At 44.8% G+C, this 18614-nt stretch overlaps 1 protein-coding gene across 4 annotated transcripts in view; it reads left to right on the forward strand.

Annotated features, from left to right (window-relative positions):
* The first annotated feature begins 2336 nt into the window (after positions 1–2336).
* PABPC1L (poly(A) binding protein cytoplasmic 1 like) overlaps positions 2337–18614 on the forward strand; it is a 30294-nt gene continuing 14016 nt past the window's right edge. For all 4 annotated transcript variants that reach the window (XM_069071835.1, XM_069071838.1, XM_069071837.1 and 1 more), the window contains exons 1-6: positions 2337–2529; positions 4807–5000; positions 10569–10684; positions 13072–13211; positions 13297–13391; positions 14499–14636. In XM_069071835.1, coding sequence (XP_068927936.1) covers positions 2337–2529; positions 4807–5000; positions 10569–10684; positions 13072–13211; positions 13297–13391; positions 14499–14636 — 876 coding nt within the window. The remainder of the gene's footprint in view (positions 2530–4806; positions 5001–10568; positions 10685–13071; positions 13212–13296; positions 13392–14498; positions 14637–18614) is intronic.

Raw genomic sequence — 18614 nt, forward strand, 5'->3', positions numbered from 1 at the left:
GAGCTGTATTTTTGAAGAAACTGTTTCCTTGCCATAGTCTGTCCCTCCAGGTAAGAGGAAAAATTATTTGGCATTGGAAGACCTGGTTTCCAATCCAGGCTCTGCTACTTACTAGCTACAACAGCAAGTGCAGGATGATAAAGTTTAAAAGCTGCAAGAGACTTAAAGGTTATCTAGCTCCTTCCCCCTTTTCCCCTTAAAAAAAAATTAAGACAAGGGCAGCTAGGTAGCACAGCAACTAAGAGCACTGCATGGGCCCCACAGTCAGGATGACCTGAGATTGAATCAGGGCTCAGATCCTTAGCATGACACCAAGAAATAAGTGGCTGTGTAACCTTAAGCAAGTTACTTAACCCCAATTGCTTAAAAAAAAAAATTACAGCTAGCTGGTACAATGGAATCTTTGCCAAGAAAACCCCCAAATGGGGATGAAGAGTGGCTTGCCTTAAATGATTGAACTATAGTCCCACCCTCTTGTTTTATGAAAGAGGGAACCAAAGCCTAAGAAGGGAAGGGAGGTGCTTTGCCCAAGGTCATTTAGTACCTAGCTGAGCCAAGATTTTATAGTCCCCTGGAATTTTTTCCATGCCACATTGCCCTGGGACCTCTTTTTGGTGTCAAAAAAGGGGGTTGAGGCAGCTAGGTGGCACAGTGAATAGAGCACTGGCCCTGGAGTCAGGAAAACCTGAGTTCAAATCCTGCCTCAGACACAACACAAAATTAGCTGTGTGACCTTGGGCAAGTCACTTAACCCCAATTGCCCTCCAAAAAGCAAAAAAAAAGGGGGGGTGGGGGTGGACTAGATGATTTGGTACATTTCTTCCAGCTCAAAATCCTGTAATTACACCTTTTATGTGCTAAGCACTTGGGGAAACATGAAAAAGATTGGCCCAACCTTCAAGAATCTTCCTATCTAATGAAAGAAGAGGATTGGCAAAAGGAAGTTGTCCCCTTCCCTCCCCCAGCATCTTAAGTAGTGAAGCCTTGTGGGAAATGAGGTAGCTGGCCTGGGGGCCTTCCTTAGATGGAGATGTTCCACTCTCCACTGGGAGGGATACCTGAGGGAATTACTATTTAATGGGAAGCAGTGAGCCTACTTCTATCTTAGGAAGGAACACCTGGCAACCCTGGAGATTTAGGCTCCTAAAAGAACATAATTTCCTAGAACCCTCCGAAGCTTTCCCAGATCTCAGTCTGATCCCAAGGCAGTTAGGTACATAGAGTAGTAGTGGTGGAGTCATGAAAACCTGAATTCATGTATGACCCCAGACACCAGATGTGTAACCCCAAGCAATCCACTATAAAATAGGAACACACATCTCAGGGTTATTGTGAGGGTATTTGTAAAGTTTTGGCACACAGTAGGCAATCACCCATCCATACATCTTCCTAGTCTGGTCTATTGGGGACGACTTGGAATCAATAAGAGAGGTTCAAATTCTGACCCCTAGAAGAGGTAAGTGGGCACATACAGCTAACCAGTAAAGTGTCCCAACTCAGAATGCCACCTGCACGAAGTATTTAGAGCTGGGGTTAGAACTCAGGTGTCTGGCTTCGGAGAGATGATGCCGCTTTAAATTCTGGAGACTAAAGGTCTAACTGGCTCAAGGCTGCCCCTTATCTGAGTCTGCAAAGAGCCAATGAGTGTCAGAGGGAAGACTAGCTACAGACAGAGATGTCACAGGCCCAAATAGAGCAAGTGACTTGCCCAAGATCATACTGCTAGGAAGGGGCAGGGGAAGTACTTGACCTTGAGGTCTTCCAGGTCCTTCAACTCCTCGTCTCTACCACCAGCCTGCTTAACAACCTAACTGCCCCCAGGAGGGGAGGGAGAGCCGGGAAGGGCGCACCTGAGGGCAGAGCCATCCAGAGAAGCAGGTGAGGGTATCCGAGCATCCTCCGGACCCTTTCCGGCCTGGGAAGAGCCGGCGGCGTCAAGCCCGGAAAAAGTCTGCAACGCCCCCTGGGCCTCCCAGCCCCGACCCCTGGGATTGGCCCACCCCACCCCGAGAGGCGTAAAGGAAGGGGCGGGGCCGGGGCCACCTACGGAGGGAGGCTGCCACCAGCTCCGCATCTCAGCGTGCTTGGACGCCCCCGCTGTCTGCTGCTCCGGGACGCCGCCGGGTAAGCCCTGGGGCCGGGCCTGGGGGGGCGCGGGGTGCAAGGAGCGGTGGAGTGCGGGCCAGTGGACAGAGCCCCCAGCACTTTGGGTTCTTTTCCTCCCGTGCCCTCGTGGGGGCTGCCCGGGCTCTCCACGTGCCGAGGGCCCATACCCGGGCTGGTGAGACCCTTCCATTGGCCTTATCCTTAGACCGTGACCCTCCTCCCCTTGGAACATGAACGCCAGTGGCCCAGGCTACCCGCTGGCGTCCCTCTACGTGGGCGACCTGCACCCCGACGTGACCGAGGCCATGCTGTACGAGAAGTTCTCAGCCGCGGGGCACATCATGTCCATCCGCGTGTGCCGTGACGTGGCCACGCGCCGCTCCCTGGGCTATGCCTACATCAACTTCCAGCAGCCCTCAGACGGTGAGCCCGACGCAGCCCGCCGAGCCCCGGGAGGGAGACGCACGCGTAACCCCGGGGCGGGCCAGGACGCCTCTCTTTACTGCCTTCCCAAACGAAGCGCCGCGTTGGTGGGGCTTGGGGGCAGCAAGCCCGGCCTCGGACCATGCCCTCCCTCCCCCGCCCCCAGCCCCCCCCAAGTCACCAGCTGTGGGGCTTGCCCCAGCTCGGAGTCGTGCTGCCTGCCCAAAATGGCAGAGCTGGAAGGGGCCCGGGAATGTGCCAAGTCATCACCTCCCGTAGGGACCTTCCTGGTAGACTAATGCATGCTGGATTAACTTTCCTTGATCCTTAGTATCTCCTAGTGGGAGATGGACCTCGGAGGCTATGGGGCCCAATCCACGTGTGAACAGGAATCTCCATGTTCCAAGATGGAGGTCCAGCCCTCTGGCAACCATCTTCCCGTGGAAAAACAGTTACTCTCTTTGGTACCAGCCCTAGCAACACTCAGCTAGGCAGTCTCCTCTAGCTCACTCCTGTTTCATTTGGTGGTCCCCTAAGAGGAGAACTGTTTGGGAGGGAGGGGGACCACTGCAGGAGGGTCGATGAGAGAATTCTATTAACCAATCTCGTTGGCTGGGAAAGTTAGAGTGGCCACTTCGGCTCCATGGAAATCTGTTTTAAAAGGTGCGCTCCTCCAAAAGAGACAACCCCACAATCAGCTCTGCGGGGTAAGAAGAGCCTTGCCTTTAGAACTAGGGACTTTTAGTCTGGTCTTTGTTTTGTGACAAGAGGGTGGCAGTGATTTGTCCAAGATCAGACTGGTGGCTGGCGGCTTCTTGGAGATGATTGGCTCCCCTGGGAATTATTGCTAACATCTATTTAGCACTTCAAGCTTTGCAAAGGTCCTTTCCTTTCCTTATCCCATTGTTTCTCACAAGATCAAAGGAGAGAATACTTCTAAAGTGCTTGCTCAGCCCAGTGCCTGGCACATAGTAGGCTCTATTGTAATCATTAAAACAATAGTAACAATCTTTAGAACAGCCCTGTGAGGTAGGTGCTTTTATTAACCCCGTTTGTACAGATAAAGGAAAAAGATGAGGGGTTAAATGGCCCCAGGAGCATGGCTTGCTGCTGGATGCCTTGGAGTAGGTACGGTAGTAGTAGATGGGTCTGGGAATTCCTCTGCTCTCAGCCTCTCACTACCATGTGGGAAAACAGTCCCTTGAAGGCTGAATAAAAGCCATGACTTGTCCAGAGGGTTGGCAGAATTTCTTGTAGGTCATAGATAGGTTGGAGTATATTAGAGCCGAGAGACCCCATGAAACATCAGGCATAGAATGTTGGCATCAGAGCAGACCTGTGAATGTAGAACAGACAGCCCCAGTTCTCTGGCATTTGGAGCCAGTGATCTTCTGTGCTGTACTGAATGCCTACTGTGTGTACATAATTTGTTTTTTGTATAGGAAAAGGGTTCTGTCTTACCACCCACCTCCCAAGGTTGTTTTGAGGATCAAATGAGATAATATTTTAAAGCACTTAGCACATTGTAAGTGCCATATAAACGTTAGCTATTACTAATTACTGATTACCCATGAAGAGTGAGATGGAAATGACATCTTGGGAGGGAGTAGGCTGACCTGAGACCAAATTTGTGAAATATGTCTGGCAGCCCCTGAGACCCTTTCTTTTACTCGTTTTATATACCTTTCTCCACAGGGTCCAGTGCCTACATGTGTTTTTCCCATTCCCATTTAAATTCCCTTTAGAACCTGTTCTCATCTTCCACTCACACTATAACTCAGATTTCTAGAATGTATTACAGTTTGAAAAACACTCTCCAAAACCCATGGAGCTCAGTAGTACGAGTAACATTACTTCCATTTTACGGGTGAGGATACTGAGTCTTGGAAAGGTGCCTTGTTCAAAGTCGCACACATGCTAAGGGTCTGAGGCAGGATTCAAGCTCATGTATTGACTCCATGTGCTGTGCTCTTACCCCATAGCCTTTCTAAGGTGTATGATGACATGTAGAAAAAACAAAACAGTTTGCTTTTTCTGGGCTGTTGCATTCTCTAAAATCAGAGGGTCTTTGAGATCTCTTCCATCTCTAATATGCCACTTTCTGATATTTCTTCCAGTTGTCTAGAGTGAATGTTAATGAGGCCTATTGGACTTGAGAACTGCCTCCCTTTGGGTTCCTCTTCTCCTGAGCCTGGGTGTGGGTTCTTGACCCTATTGCCCCAGGCAGAGGGAGTAGGCAAATTCTCTGGAATCCCAAAACCTTTCCTCTCTGTTTAGCGGAACGAGCCTTGGACACCATGAACTTTGAGGTAATCAAGGGCAGGCCCATCCGTATCATGTGGTCCCAGCGGGATCCGGGGCTCCGGAAATCAGGAATTGGCAACATCTTTATCAAGAATTTGGATGACTCCATTGACAACAAGGCCTTGTATGACACCTTCTCTACCTTTGGGAACATCCTCTCTTGTAAGGTGGGTTCTAGGTTCTGATGACATTAGCTGTTGCCTGAGCCATGCTGCCCTAACAGCACATAGCCGATATGGGTGTTGGACCCCCCCTAACCACCCGTGGGACTGGAATCTTGGAGGACAGTGGCCCTGAGGCAACTTGGGCATCTGACCTGTTGCATTGGTGGGAGGGAGAGTGCAGTAAGGGTCTTATGGCCTGAGAACTTAGCCTGTTTGGTTGACTTTGGGGAAATTAGTCTGACCCTATGGGTAAATATCAGGCCAGGCCCTTCCCCTGGTTAGCTTTGTGACATTTTCTTTGATTAACTTTTGTTCTTTGTCTTAAGGAATGAGATTAGATGATCTCGATATAGCTCTATCATTCTGTGTTCTATGAATATTTCCAGTTCTAATGTTCTCTTAGAATATTCTAATATGCAGGTAGCTCTCAGTTTTATCAACACTTAATTATTCATTGATGTTTGGAGATACCTTTTTAGAGGAGAGTTTTTAAGGATGCATTTTATTCCACCAAGTCAGTTTTTAAAAATCAGCAAACAACAGGTTCTTTTATTTGCTACATCAGTTGTGTAATGTTTATGGTATCTGCTAGAGAAAATAGCACCCCCCCCCCAAAAAAAAAAACCAAAAACCCTTCTTTTGATAGGGATTCTACCGAAAGCTTTATAGTGATGGGAAGGTAGCACATGGGTCAGTGATCACTGACCAGTGTCCTCCATTGCCTTTTTTTTTTTTTAAGTTGTACCATTTATAGCTTCCTGCATTTTCAGAATTGTTTGTCTCTCACACAAGTTTCTGATCTGTTCCGGTTCTTATTGCCTAGTGAGAGGCGGGGAACCTTCTGCCTCAAGGCCACATGTGGCCTTCTAGGTCCTTGGGTGGAGACTGTTGACTGGAGTTCAAATTTTGCAGATCAAATCCTTTTATTAAGTGGATTTGTTCTGTGAGGTTTGGATTCAGTCAAAGGCCAAATTGGAGGACCTAGAGGGCCATATGTGTGGCCTTTATTGTAAGGGATGGCTCTCTGGGAGATGAGGAGAGGGACACATTGGAAAATGCAGGTGATAGACAAAAAGTATAAATTATTTTAAAAAATCATTTAAGTACCTCCTAGGCACCAGGGATACAAAAATGAAATGGTTTCTCCCCTCAAGGAACTTATATTCTAGTGGGAAGAAAAAGCATGTATGTAGAAGAGTAAATATAACACACACAAACACATGATAGATAGATATATTATATATTTATTTACATATATTTCTTCTATGTACTTACACATGTAATACATTATTGTGTACATAGATGAGTAATACATATTTTTGTAAAAATGTGTTGTATTTAGTCATCTTTGTTCTCAATGATGTATTACATGTGTAAGTATATATGCTATATTATTACATGTATGAGCACATATCATGTATGTATTATACAAGTATAAGAACATAGAATGCATACATTGTGCATATGTGTGGAGAGAGGCAGTGCACACGTGTGCTTGTTTAAATGCATAGGGATGGGGTATAGAATGTCACCTCAGTATCTGCTAAGTGGTCCAGGGCGGCTAGAATCATAAACTGGAAGGAACCTGAGAGGTTGTCCGTTCCAACCAGGCTAAGTGGCAGTAGATAAAAGGGCTGGGCCTGGAATCAGGAAGAGCTGATTTCCAATCCAGCTACAGGTGTCTGCCTGTTACCCTATGGAAGTCACCTAATTTCTTTTTGCCTCGATTTCATCATTTGAAAAATGGGAGTGAGGGACAGCTAGGTGGCGCGGTGAATAGAGTGCAGGCCCTGGAGTCAGGAGGACCTAAGTTCAAATCCGGCCTTACACACAACACACACACACACACACACACACACACATAAAAAAAAAAAACTTTCCGTGTGACCTTGGGCAAGTTACTTAACCCCAATTGCCCTCCAAAAAGCAAGAAAAAAAAAAAAGAAAAGAAAAATGGGAGTGATAGTAGCACCTACCTGCCAGTGTTGTTGTGAGGATCAGATGAGATAATGCCTGTAAATGCACTTTGCACAGTGCCTGGCACATAGTAGGCATTTTAAATAAATGCTTGTTTCTCCTCCTTCCCCTTCTCATCTTTTTATCTGTAAGAGGAGGAAACTGAGGCCTGGGGAGATTAAGCCTATGGGTGGTAAGTAGCAGAGACAGGATTTGAACCCAGGTTCTCCCAATTTTGCCGTGATCAAAGGTTCTCTCAGACTTGAAAAAATAGAATGGAACTAGTCTGAAGGACTGGAGGGTAGAGGGAGCTAGAACTTCTTGAGAAGGAGAGTGACATGGTTAGACCTGTCCTTGAAGAATAACCACTTTGGCAACTGTGCAGAGGGGAGGAGAAAAGAGGGACAGAAGACAGGGAGATGTAGGGGGCCATTGCCTTGGTCCATGCAAGAGGTGATAACCTGGTGGCTGTTAGTGGGAAGACAGGGAGGATGCTAGGGGTTATATTGATCTAAAAAAATACTAGTAGCAAATGATAGATCTGGTCTGTTTATTTTTTTTCTTTTGCTTGTCCTTCCACTTTTATTGTTAAATTCTTTTGGGGTAATATGGCCTAGTGGTGAGGTTCCAGAATTCTGTAGACTTATTTTCCTTTGCCCTGCTATTTATTGTTAAAACAGCAAATGTAAGGCTGCAGGCATCATTCTTCCTCCATAAAACTTTGTAAATGGCTTATTTTTAAGCCAGTGCCATTCTTGGTTGCCCTATCTCTCAGCTTGACGAGGAGGTCAAGTATTGATCAAGGTCATTTCTGAGCTCTTTTGGCCCAGTATGTTGGTTTGCCTTCTTGGAAGATCAATGCAGACTTTCTTTTCCTATATTTTAGCATTAGTAACTAAAAAATTAGGTTGTAACTATTAAAATTTGCTTACTGTATTTTCTCATATTTATCCTTATATTTTTGGCATGGATTCTGGCCTCTCCTCCAAATATTTAACATACACAACTAATGTAGAAAAGGTCTTCACATGGGTTACCCTGTGGTGACCTGTCAAGATACCAGTCATTTCCATGTAATGTTGACTGCTTGCCATGTCCAACCTGTTCTGACTCTTTCGGAAAGAATTTGTGATAAGTGAAAAGCTTCTGAAGTAAGCTACCGATGTTAGGTGCATCTTTATTTCTTAATCCCAAATCACGTTTTACATTTGTCCCTTAAAAAGCCTTGCTTAGCTTTGAAGGTAAGAATAATAGCATAGGGGCAGCCAGGTGGCGCAGTGAGGAAGAGCACCGGCCTCAGAAACTTGGCACCCACACAAAATAACTGGCCATGGAACCTTGAGCAAATTACTTAATCCAAATTGCTTTAAAAAAAAAAAAAAGAAGAATAGCATAGAGGTTGACTTGGAGGCGCTCATTAGGTGCTGCAGATAATTTCTCTAGCTAGCACATAGGTGGTACAGTGTGGAGTGCTAGGCTTGGAGTCAGGAAGACCCAAGTTCAAATCCCACCTCAGATACTGGGTGACCCCTCCACATGCACAAGGGAGCCCTTTACATCCCATCTGGTCCAGCAGATTGTACCTTCTATCATCTCTACCATCTCACTTATCTTCATTCTCTCCCTATCTCCTGAGGGCCTGAGAATAACTCAGCTGGCAGAACATTAGATAGGTGGGGGGTAAAAAAAAATGTAACAGGAAATGTTTAGGAAATATGTGATCAGAGAAGGATGTGGACCAGTCATTTTCAGAGAACAAGGGTTAGTGGCCTGGGTACCCTATTAGTCCCCATGTAATAGTAAAACATTCAGAAGAAAGCCTCCCACATGTTGGGTAGATCTTTGATGGAGGATTTACAGCCAGAATTAAGTGGGATGAGAGAGTGTAGATGAGTTTGAGCCTGCACAGCTGGGGAAAGACTCAATAAATGTCACTGAAATTTGGGATCCATGGAAAGGGTTATCCTTGATCTTTGAAGGAAAAAGTCCTTCCTCTATGCCCAGCTCTGTCTTTTATGCACTGTGGAAGGTACTTTCCTTGTCCCTGGGAGCTCATGAGATCAGGGTGGAGACAGAACACCTACATGGGTTAAAATAGAAGAAGTAATAGGAAATCGTGTGTTAAGAGCCACATGAACAGGAATGCTGAAGAATTTGGCCTTTATCCTGTAGGCAATGGGAAGTCACTGCAGATTTCAGAGCAGGGTAGTCATGGGATAAAAATGGTAATCCAAAAATTAACGGGGTGATATCTGCAGCTCAAATCCTACCTTCTGCAAGAAACTTTTCCCAGGCCCCTAAACTGCAAGTGCATTCCCCTATGACTGGTGGGGCTCCTTTGGCCTAGAGGCCACTTGTGGCCTTCTAGGCCCTCAAGTAAAGCCCTTTGACTGATTCCAAACTTCATAGAACAAATCTCCTTAATAAAAGGATTTGCTCTGTAAAAGTTAGACTTAGTCGAAAGGTTGCACCCAAGACCTATGAGAACACCTTTTATCCTGGTTGTGTCTTCTCTTCTTACCTAGTTATTTACGTAGGGTCTCCCTCCTTAGCCTATAAACACTTCCAGGTGTGGTTGCTCAGCCTGTAATGCCTTTAAAGGGAGGTTGAGGTTAGTGGATCCCTTGAGTGTGGGAGTTCTACATTGCAGTGGGATTAGAGTTTTCCAGGTGTCTTCATTAAGTCTAGCATCTATGTGGTGGGTCCTGACCACAGGGCTGTTCTGGCTAAGGAAGTCCAGGCTGACTAAGGAAGAGCGAGTTGGCTGGGATCAGAGCTTCTGTGTGGATCCGCAATGGAGTCAAGTCCATAAGGAGGCACCTAATTTTTCTGAAGTACTGCTTTTATCCTATCACTATCCTGCTCTAAAATCTGCAGTGACTTCCCATTGCCTACAGGATATGTAACCACTGCACTTTTTTTCTCTTTGGAGGGGGGAAGGCAGGGCAATTGGGGTTAAGTGACTTGCCCAGGGTCACTCAGCTAGTAAGTGTTAAGTGTTTGAGGTGGGATTTGAACTCAGGTCCTCCTGACTCTAGGGCTGTGCCACCTAGCCATCCCAACCACTGCACTTTCATTCTAGGCAAGATTAAGATAAACTCAGTCTCTTATTCCACCTTCTCCCCACAAAAAAAGAGCCCCTATTGGACAGGGATTGTTTTTGCCTTTCTTTGTATTTTGAAATAATGCTTAGTAGTGCCCGTCACATAGTGACAGCTTAACAAATGTTTATTGTTTGGCTAGGGGCAGAGAGTTGACTACTGTAGAAAGGATTGAATGATACCACATTTCTATGGCATCCCAAAGTACTCTTGAAGCCATACTTGATTCCTGCAATACCCTGTTAATACAGTTAGATGAAGAAATTGAGTCTTGGAGGGTAGATGACTTTAATCAGAATTATACAAGTCAGTGGTAAAGCCAGAATGAGATTATGAGTCAGTCTCCTGATTCAGGAATAACTTTGTACTACCAAACTGGATTTAGGGTACCGGAGTGGAGATGGAAATAGAAAGGGATGGATGATACTGTGGGTGGTGCATGGGTGATGGTAATGTTCTGGGCGATTTTTCTTCCCTTCATTCCCCCTTTACTCACCACCCCTCCCTGTGGCAGGTGGTGTATGATGAGAATGGCTCCAGAGGTTTTGGCTTTGTCCATTTTGAGACCCAGGAGGCTGCAAACCAAGCAATCAGCACTATGCATGGGATGCTTCTTAATGACCGGAAAGTGTAAGTAGCCCTTGGGGAAGGGTGGCCATGCTGAGGGTGTAGAGGGGGAAAGCTGACATTGTCACCTTGAAGAGCTGGGATTGGAACCTGTATCTATCCCTAGATTTCTGGTTGAGGTTTCTTGCCATAAAGCCAAGCTTGGATGTTGAAGGGAGGTGGGCATGTCACATGATAGCCACGGCATGGGTTCTCCAGTTACAAGGTCTCCTCCCCACTGCCTGTGAAGCAAGGAGCCTCTAGGGAGTTTGGAGGGTGAGATTGAGACTAAGACCTTCCTCTGGCCTATGTGTGAGGTCCTCTGAGGGCATTCTTTAGAGAGAGTTCACGTTTCCAGAGTATTTTTTTCTGCCCCCCAAACCTTCCTTCTCCCTAAATTCCCTGATAGCATCAAGAATACCACCATTCTCCCAATTACCTCAGCTTGAAATCTAGATACCATCCTTAATTCCTCAGTCCTGCTCCCCTCCTCTTGTCCAGTCAGTTGCCAAGTCTTGTCATTTCTGCCTTGGTAACCTCTTTCCTTTGATGATCCCTTCTCTCCTCCAACACTGACATGGTCATGATCCTGGTCCAGGCCCTTACTGCCTCATGACTGGACTGTCACAGTAGACTCCTGGTTGGTTTCCCTGCCTCAAGTCTCTCCCCTGTCCACATCTTCCAATCAGCCATCAAATTGATCTTCAAGAAGGACAAGTCTAACCATATTACCTCCTCTACTCCTTCTTTCTTGTTTCCAGTGACTCTCTGTCACCTCTGGGATCGAATATAAAATCCTCTGGTTTTTAGAGCTCTCCTATTACCTGGTCCAGTTTTTCAGACAAGACTCTATTTCCCAACTTGGGGCATTTTCCATTACTGTCCTGCATGCCTGGAATACTCTCTCCACCTCATTTCCTCCTGCTGGATTTCTTGACTTCCTTCAAGTCTGAGCTAAAGTCTTCACTTCTGAAAAAACCTTTCTCTGGCATCCTTAATGTTAGTGATTTCCCACAGTGAATATCTCCAATTATCTTGTATGTATGCTGTTAGTACAGTGTTTGCATGTTATCTCCCACATTGGAGTATAAACTTCCTGAGGACAAGGACTGTTTGTATCTTTTTTTTTTAAGTCCACAATGCTTAGAAGAATCTCTAGTAATTTTTAGTTTAGTTGTTTGAGACCTTTTGTTGACACCATTTGGAGTTTTCTTGGCAAAGATACTGTAGTGGTTTGCCATTTCTTTCTTCAGGTCATTTTACAGATGAGGAAACTGAGGCAGACAGAGTTAAATGATTTGCCCAGAGTCACGTAGCTAGTAAGTGTCTTTGGCCAGATTTGAACTCAAGGCTTCTGACTCTAGGCCTGGCCATCAATCCACTGCACCACCTAGCTGCCTGTAGTAGGTCCTTAAAAATACTAATTGACTGACAGATTTTAAGTTTTAGTTCATAAAGAATTTTCTTCATAATTAGACTCTGAGAGTAGATATGTATTAGTCCCAGAATTACAGATGACAAAACTGAAGCTTAGAGAGAAGTATCAGAGCAAGCTTTTGAACCCAGATTACCTGACTCCAAATCCAAGACTCTGCTGTATCTCGGCCTTTCGTTGTCCCTGCCTAAGTAGCCTGATCTCATGGGGAGGTAAAGCATATATGAAAGAGGTGATGTGAAAGGTTAGTGATAGCACAATGTGGCCCCCCCCCCCCCACTGAGGAGTGTGCTGGTAAAAGTTTAACATCAGGCTCTCAGAAAAAAAGGAAGAAAGAAATGTATACTTGATACACTTTTAACTTTAATCTGCATTATTACCGATTTTCCCTTTGCTTTCTTAAGTCTGGACAATGAGCAAAACATTAAATCAAACCCTGATCTGTAGTATTTGCTGATTTCCAAGATGGAAAGTGAACATTTTAATAGTTGGCTTTTGAGAACTGGTATCAGTGAGCTCCATCTCACCTCTGCAGTGGACCCTTCTGGCTGAGGGAAATTAGACAAGGCTTATGGGAGATGTTGTATTTTGACTGATCCTTAAAGGAGAAGGAATAATGGAGGTGGGGGGAATGAGGGAGGGCATACCAGGTATTTTAAGAATTCATTGATTCAATTTCCCTCTAACCTTTGTGGATTCCATGCAGACGAAGCCCTTGAATACTTTTACCCAATGGGTTGAGTGACCTTTTAGTGGGCGACTGGTAGAAGAGGAGTAAGGGGTATTATAGGAAGGGGGGCCAACCTTGGTTCCTCCTTCCTGCCTCTCCTGCAACTTTGAAAGCTATGGGAGTGTGAGGCAGAGGGGGGCAGGCAGAGAAGGTGTTCAAAGGAGGAGTCTTGAAAGATAGGGAAGAATTACATAGGTCTGGGCTTCGGGGAAGGTGAAGTTGACTTTGAGGACTCCCCATTGGCAGTTTCGTGGGCCACTTCAAGTCTCGGCAGGAACGGGAGGCAGAGCTGGGGGCACAAGCACTGGAATTCACCAATATCTATGTCAAGAACTTCAGGGAAGATATGGATGACAAGTGCCTTCAGGAACTCTTCTCCCAGTTTGGTAAGAGTCTGGACCTGGCTGAACAGGGGGAGGTCTCTGGGCCCCCCCAGCCCATGGAGCCTGACTCCCTATGACCTATTCTCAGGAAAGACTCTAAGTGTGAAGGTGATGATTGACGAAAGTGGCCATTCTCGAGGCTTTGGTTTTGTCAACTTTGAGAAGCATGAGGAAGCTCAGAAGGTGAGGAGCTCCCTTTTTTGGGTTGGTGTGGGGGAAGGAGTAGAAAGAGGAAGTCCCCAGTGGGGGCCCCTGTTGATGAGGTCTGAAAGATACAAGTATTGGATGCTCTGCCCAAATTTCCTTTTGAGAGATGGTAGACTTGGCAATTGTTCCATTGTGACCACCAATACAACCTAGGGGTCTATTTCCCCCCATATTCCATGTCTTCCACCTTGGCTTCCATAGACTCCTGGAATATCAGAGGGGTAGCACCTTAGAACCTTGAATGGCAGAGCTGGAAAAGTACCATTCTGTTTTTTGGAGGGGGGCAGTCCTGTCATTCTCACTGTAGGGAATTCTTAGTGTGAAAATGCCCCCAAAGTAGTATGGCACAATGGAAAGAGCACTGGAGTCCCAAGACCTGGGATCAGATCCCACCTCTGATGTTTACTCAGCACTGTGAGCTTGAGCCATGTCTCTTTACTCGGTATACCTCAGTTTCCACTTCTGTAAAATGAGGGGGTTGAACTAAATGGCCTCTGAGGTGTTTCTTTAACTCTCATGCTGTGAGCCTACAAATTCATCTGCAAACTACGGTTCTGGGAAGATGCCCGGAGGTCTTGAACTCAAGCAATGTGGCTGTGATTACCTAGTTCTCTCTAACTTACAGGCCTGCTCCCCTCTACAGTGCCCTGTGACCTCTCAGAGGGATTTTTAAAAGGAGGGAGGGGTTACTTGGAAATTGAAAATTACTAAGTTGGTGACAGAGCTGGGACTAGAACCTAGGTCTCCTAACTTCTTTGTTTTGTTTTGTTTTTCTTTTTGGAGGGAGGAAGGCAGGGCAGTTGGGGTTAAGTGACTTGCCCAAGGTCACATGGCTAGTTAAGTGTCCGAGGCCAGATTTGAACTTAGGTCCTCCTGACTCCAGGGCTGCGCCACCTCGCTGCCCCAGTCTCCTAACTTCATGTCTCATGTTCTTTTTACTGTGCCATAGCTGCTTCCCTGTAAGATGGAAACCAAGGTGGATGTGTTCTTTCCTCCCTCTTTCTGGGAGAGATTTAAGCAGGCACATGGAGAGGGTGTTGTTCTGGCTTGATTCCTAGGTACTGAGCACTTTCTCTTCCACAGGCTGTGAGTGGCATGAATGGGAAGGAGCTCGGGGGTCGGGTCCTATATGTTGGACGGGCCCAGAAGAGGACAGAGAGGCAGGGTGAACTGAAGCGTAGATTTGAGCAGATGAAGCAGGAGAGAATGAACCGCTACCAGGTGAGGGGAAATTGCACAAAGAAGAGGACTTGACCAAAAAGATTGAGAAAGCTTTGTGGAAAGGATAATTTGAACTAGTTGGATAGAGTGTGCCTTGGCCTGGGAGACCCACGCCAAGAAATGTGTGGTTGGTGAAGAGTCAGCCTCTTCCCTCTTAGTGTAGATGTAATGGGTTGGTGGGTAGGGGAATATTGTAACTGTAGGTAGAGAACTTGGGCTGATTGACAAGAAGCTGTAGTGGAGTCTGAGAGGTGGCCCAGCCACGCAAGAAGTCAGGAGTCATTCTGCATGCTTGGAATTTTCAGCACCCTACATTTAGCCTGGCTGGTTCACCAGGCACCTTTCACTGCTCATGGTGAGGATGATAACTACTAGCTTTTCTATAGCACTTTAAGATTTGCAAAGTGCTTTACAAATGACATCTCCCCTCACAACAATTCTTTGAGGTAGGTGCAGTTATCATCCCCATTTTACAGATAAGGAAACTGAGACAGAGAAGTTAAATGAGTTGCCCAGGGTTACACAGCTAGTAAGTATCTGAGGCTGCATTTGAACTCAGGTCTTCCTCACTCCCAGGTGTAGCCCTCTACCAACTGCAACACCTCACTGCCTCTTGATGAGCATAAGCAGAAAGATGACTGGTGAAGATATGTTGGAGAAAAAAACTGGGGGTTAAAAAATTAAAGGAGCCAAAGGCTTACAACCCATCAACAAGCAATTTATTAAGCACCAATTGTATGCACTGGAAGTATAAACACAAAAAGTGAAAATAATTCTTGCCCTGGGGAGCTTCCATTTCTACTGGGGAGGGAATACGTTCACAGATAAGGAAATACTTACAAAGTAAATAATCGCACAGTGAGGGGAGAAGGGAGAACTGGGCTGAGCCTCAGAGGGAATAAGGGGTTTCAGGAAGAGGTGGTAAGTAGGGAGAGCTTAAAGATGGGAGTGGTGTCATGGGTCATGGAATAGCAAAGCAGGGCTATCTGGTTGGAGTATCAAGTATGTAAGAGAGAGTAATGTGCCTAGATAAGATAGGTTGAGGCCATGTTACGAAGAGATTTGAAAGCCAAACAGCAGTTTGTATTTTCTACGTATACATTATATGTATAATGGCCATGGGGATCCACCAAAGCCTTTTTGAGGGGAATGTCATGACTGATCATGACATAGCCTGTGCGGCTATGTGGAGGATAGACTGGTATGGTGAGGGACTAGGTGGGTACAGGGAGACCACACAGGAGATATTGCAGTGGTCTAGACAACTGCGGCCTGAGCTAGCATAGGAAAGAAGAGATGGATAGATGGGTTTTAGATTATTCAGAAGTCTCATACTTACATACCTTGAATAATTTCTTCAAGAAGAAACTGAATGTGTTGAGCACCAAATAGTATTAATTTAAAAAAGAGAAATGAACTATATCTTAAAAGGAAATAATTGTTTAGCTTATATGAGAGTCATCTTAGAATCAGTTGCCTTAATGCAAGCATATCATTAGCACCAAAGGTCAAAATCAATACCTAATTAGAAAAAAACTACAGCATGAAGTGATAACAGCTTCACCCTGGCCTATTGATTTTTTGAGATGGGAAATAGATGAAGGAAAAGACTTGAACTCTGATAATCACTATTTCCTATAAAACTCTTGAGATGTTTTAAGACTATCAGCAATTCCCCTAACAATACCAAGAAGCACCCAGAAACCCAGACCTTGACCAACAAAGACCGTATCTCTGCCTGTCAGAAAGGATGGTGCCAAAGAACAAAAGAAATTTAGGAACTTATCCACAAAATTTGGCAAGGTTAGTCTGGTGGAAGACGATGCCTAATAATCTCTTCACAGAATAGCCAAGAGCAATGTGGGAAGGAGATGCTTGTCTGTAGAAGGCATAGCAACGGAGCCAAGCTATCCCTAAAGCATCCCAGTGAAAACCGAAAGGAAGACAGCAGATATACAACAGATACAGCTCTGCCAACACAGCAGTAACTATGTTTTGGTCAGTAACAGTGGAACTAGTACATTTCATCTTCTTGATGCTGGTAGGAAGAAGTATAGGTCACTAAAAGGATGAATTTGTGAAGTGTCCAGACCAAGGACATGTAAAAAAGTCCATGCTGGAGACAATTTTGAAAACTTTGAGGTTTTAGCTTTCAAAATATCCCAGGAATGAAGATAGGGAATGTTTGGGGTGAGGGAGAAGCATGATATAGACCCAAAAAGTAATAGAATATGCCCCAAACAGTGATGGAACAAACATCAGTAAGCACCTTACCCAAATACTTACTTTATGTAAGTATCTCTATGTAGACATTTTTATGTGGTGCTTTGTGATTTGCAAGATGAACATGCATTTCATTTGAACCTCTTAACATATTGAGATAGGTAGCCTACAGGTGTTACCTTCATTTTACAGATGAGAAAACAGGTTAGGAAAGGTTAAATGAGGTGGCCATAGTCACAGAACTAGTAAGTAAAGCAGGATCAGAACCCAGACCTTTTTTTTTTTTTAAGCAATCGGGGTTAAGTAACTTGCTCAAGATTATACGGCCAGTTATTTCTGGGTGTGGTGCTGAGTATCTGAGCCCGGATTTGATCCAGGTCATCCTGACACTGGGGCCTGTGCTCTTACTCGCTGAGCCACCTGGCTGCCCCTAAGCAATTGGGGTTAAGTAACTTGCTCAAGGTTACACAGCCAGGTGTTTCTGGGTGGGTGCTAAGTGTCTGAGCCCAGATTCGATCTACATGTCATCCCGACACTGGAGCCAGTGCTCTTACTCGCTTGTGCTACCTGGCCACCCCGGAAACCAGACCTTCTTGATGCCAAGTTCAGCACTCTATAAAATGTCACAGGTCTTTAGGGTACTCTGAAAGAAAACATGAAATGGGAAGGGACTGACTTTTGTAGATACTACCCCTGCCTCCACTTTAGTATTTTATTTTTCCAGTTACATGTAAAGATAGTTTTCACCATTCATTTTTGTAAGATTTTGAGCTCTAAATTTTCCTACCTCACTCCCTTCCCTCCCCCCTCCCCAAGACAGCAGGCAGTCTGATATAGGTCATACACATACATGTTATACATATTTTCACATAGGTCATGTTATGAAAAAAACAATCAGAACAAAAGGGAAAAAAATCCCTATGCCAAGATAAGGTCAAAAATGGGTACATGATTTTAGATATAAGGGATGATGCTGTAAGCAAATTAGGAAAGCAAAGAATAGTTTACTTGTCAGATCTATGGAGAAGGGAAGAATATGACCAGACAAGATAGAGAACATTATGAAATATAAAATGGATAATTTTGAATTAAAAAGATTTTGCACAAATAAAGCTAATTCAACCAAGATTAGAAGGGAAACAGAAAGCTGGGAAACAATTTTTATAGCTAGTGTTTCTGATAAAGGCTTTATTTCTAAAATATGTAGAGAACGAAGTCAAATTTATAAGAATCCAAGTCATTCCCCAGTTGGTAAATGATCAATAGGATATGAACAAGTAGTTTTTGAAAGAAAAAATTAAAGCTATCTATAATCATGAAAAAATGGTACAAATCACTATTGATGAGAGAAATAAATGCAAATTAAAACAACTCTGTGGTACCACCTCATACCTATTAGATTGATTGGCTAATATGATAGAAAAGGAAAATGATAAATGTTGGAAAATTGGAACACTAATGCATTTTGCTTGGTGAAGTTGTGAATTGATCCAGCCATTCTGGAGGGCAATATGAAACTATGCCCAAAGGGCAACCAAATTGTGCATATCCTTTCATCAGGTCTATTGTGTCCTAAAAAAATCATAAAAAAGGGAAAAGGACCCACATGTACAAAAATTTTTATAGCAGCTCAGTGGTGGCAAAGAATTGGAAATTGAGGGGATGCTCCTTGATTTGGGAATGACTGAACAAGTTATGCTATATGAATGTAGTGGTATACTATTGTGCTATAAGAAATGATAAGCAAGTGGATTT

This window comes from Petaurus breviceps, unplaced genomic scaffold, assembly GCF_028583685.1.
Source record: "Petaurus breviceps papuanus isolate PSGF00001 unplaced genomic scaffold, PetGlider_PUasm1.0 90845, whole genome shotgun sequence".
Classification (NCBI taxonomy): Eukaryota; Metazoa; Chordata; class Mammalia; order Diprotodontia; family Petauridae; genus Petaurus; species Petaurus breviceps.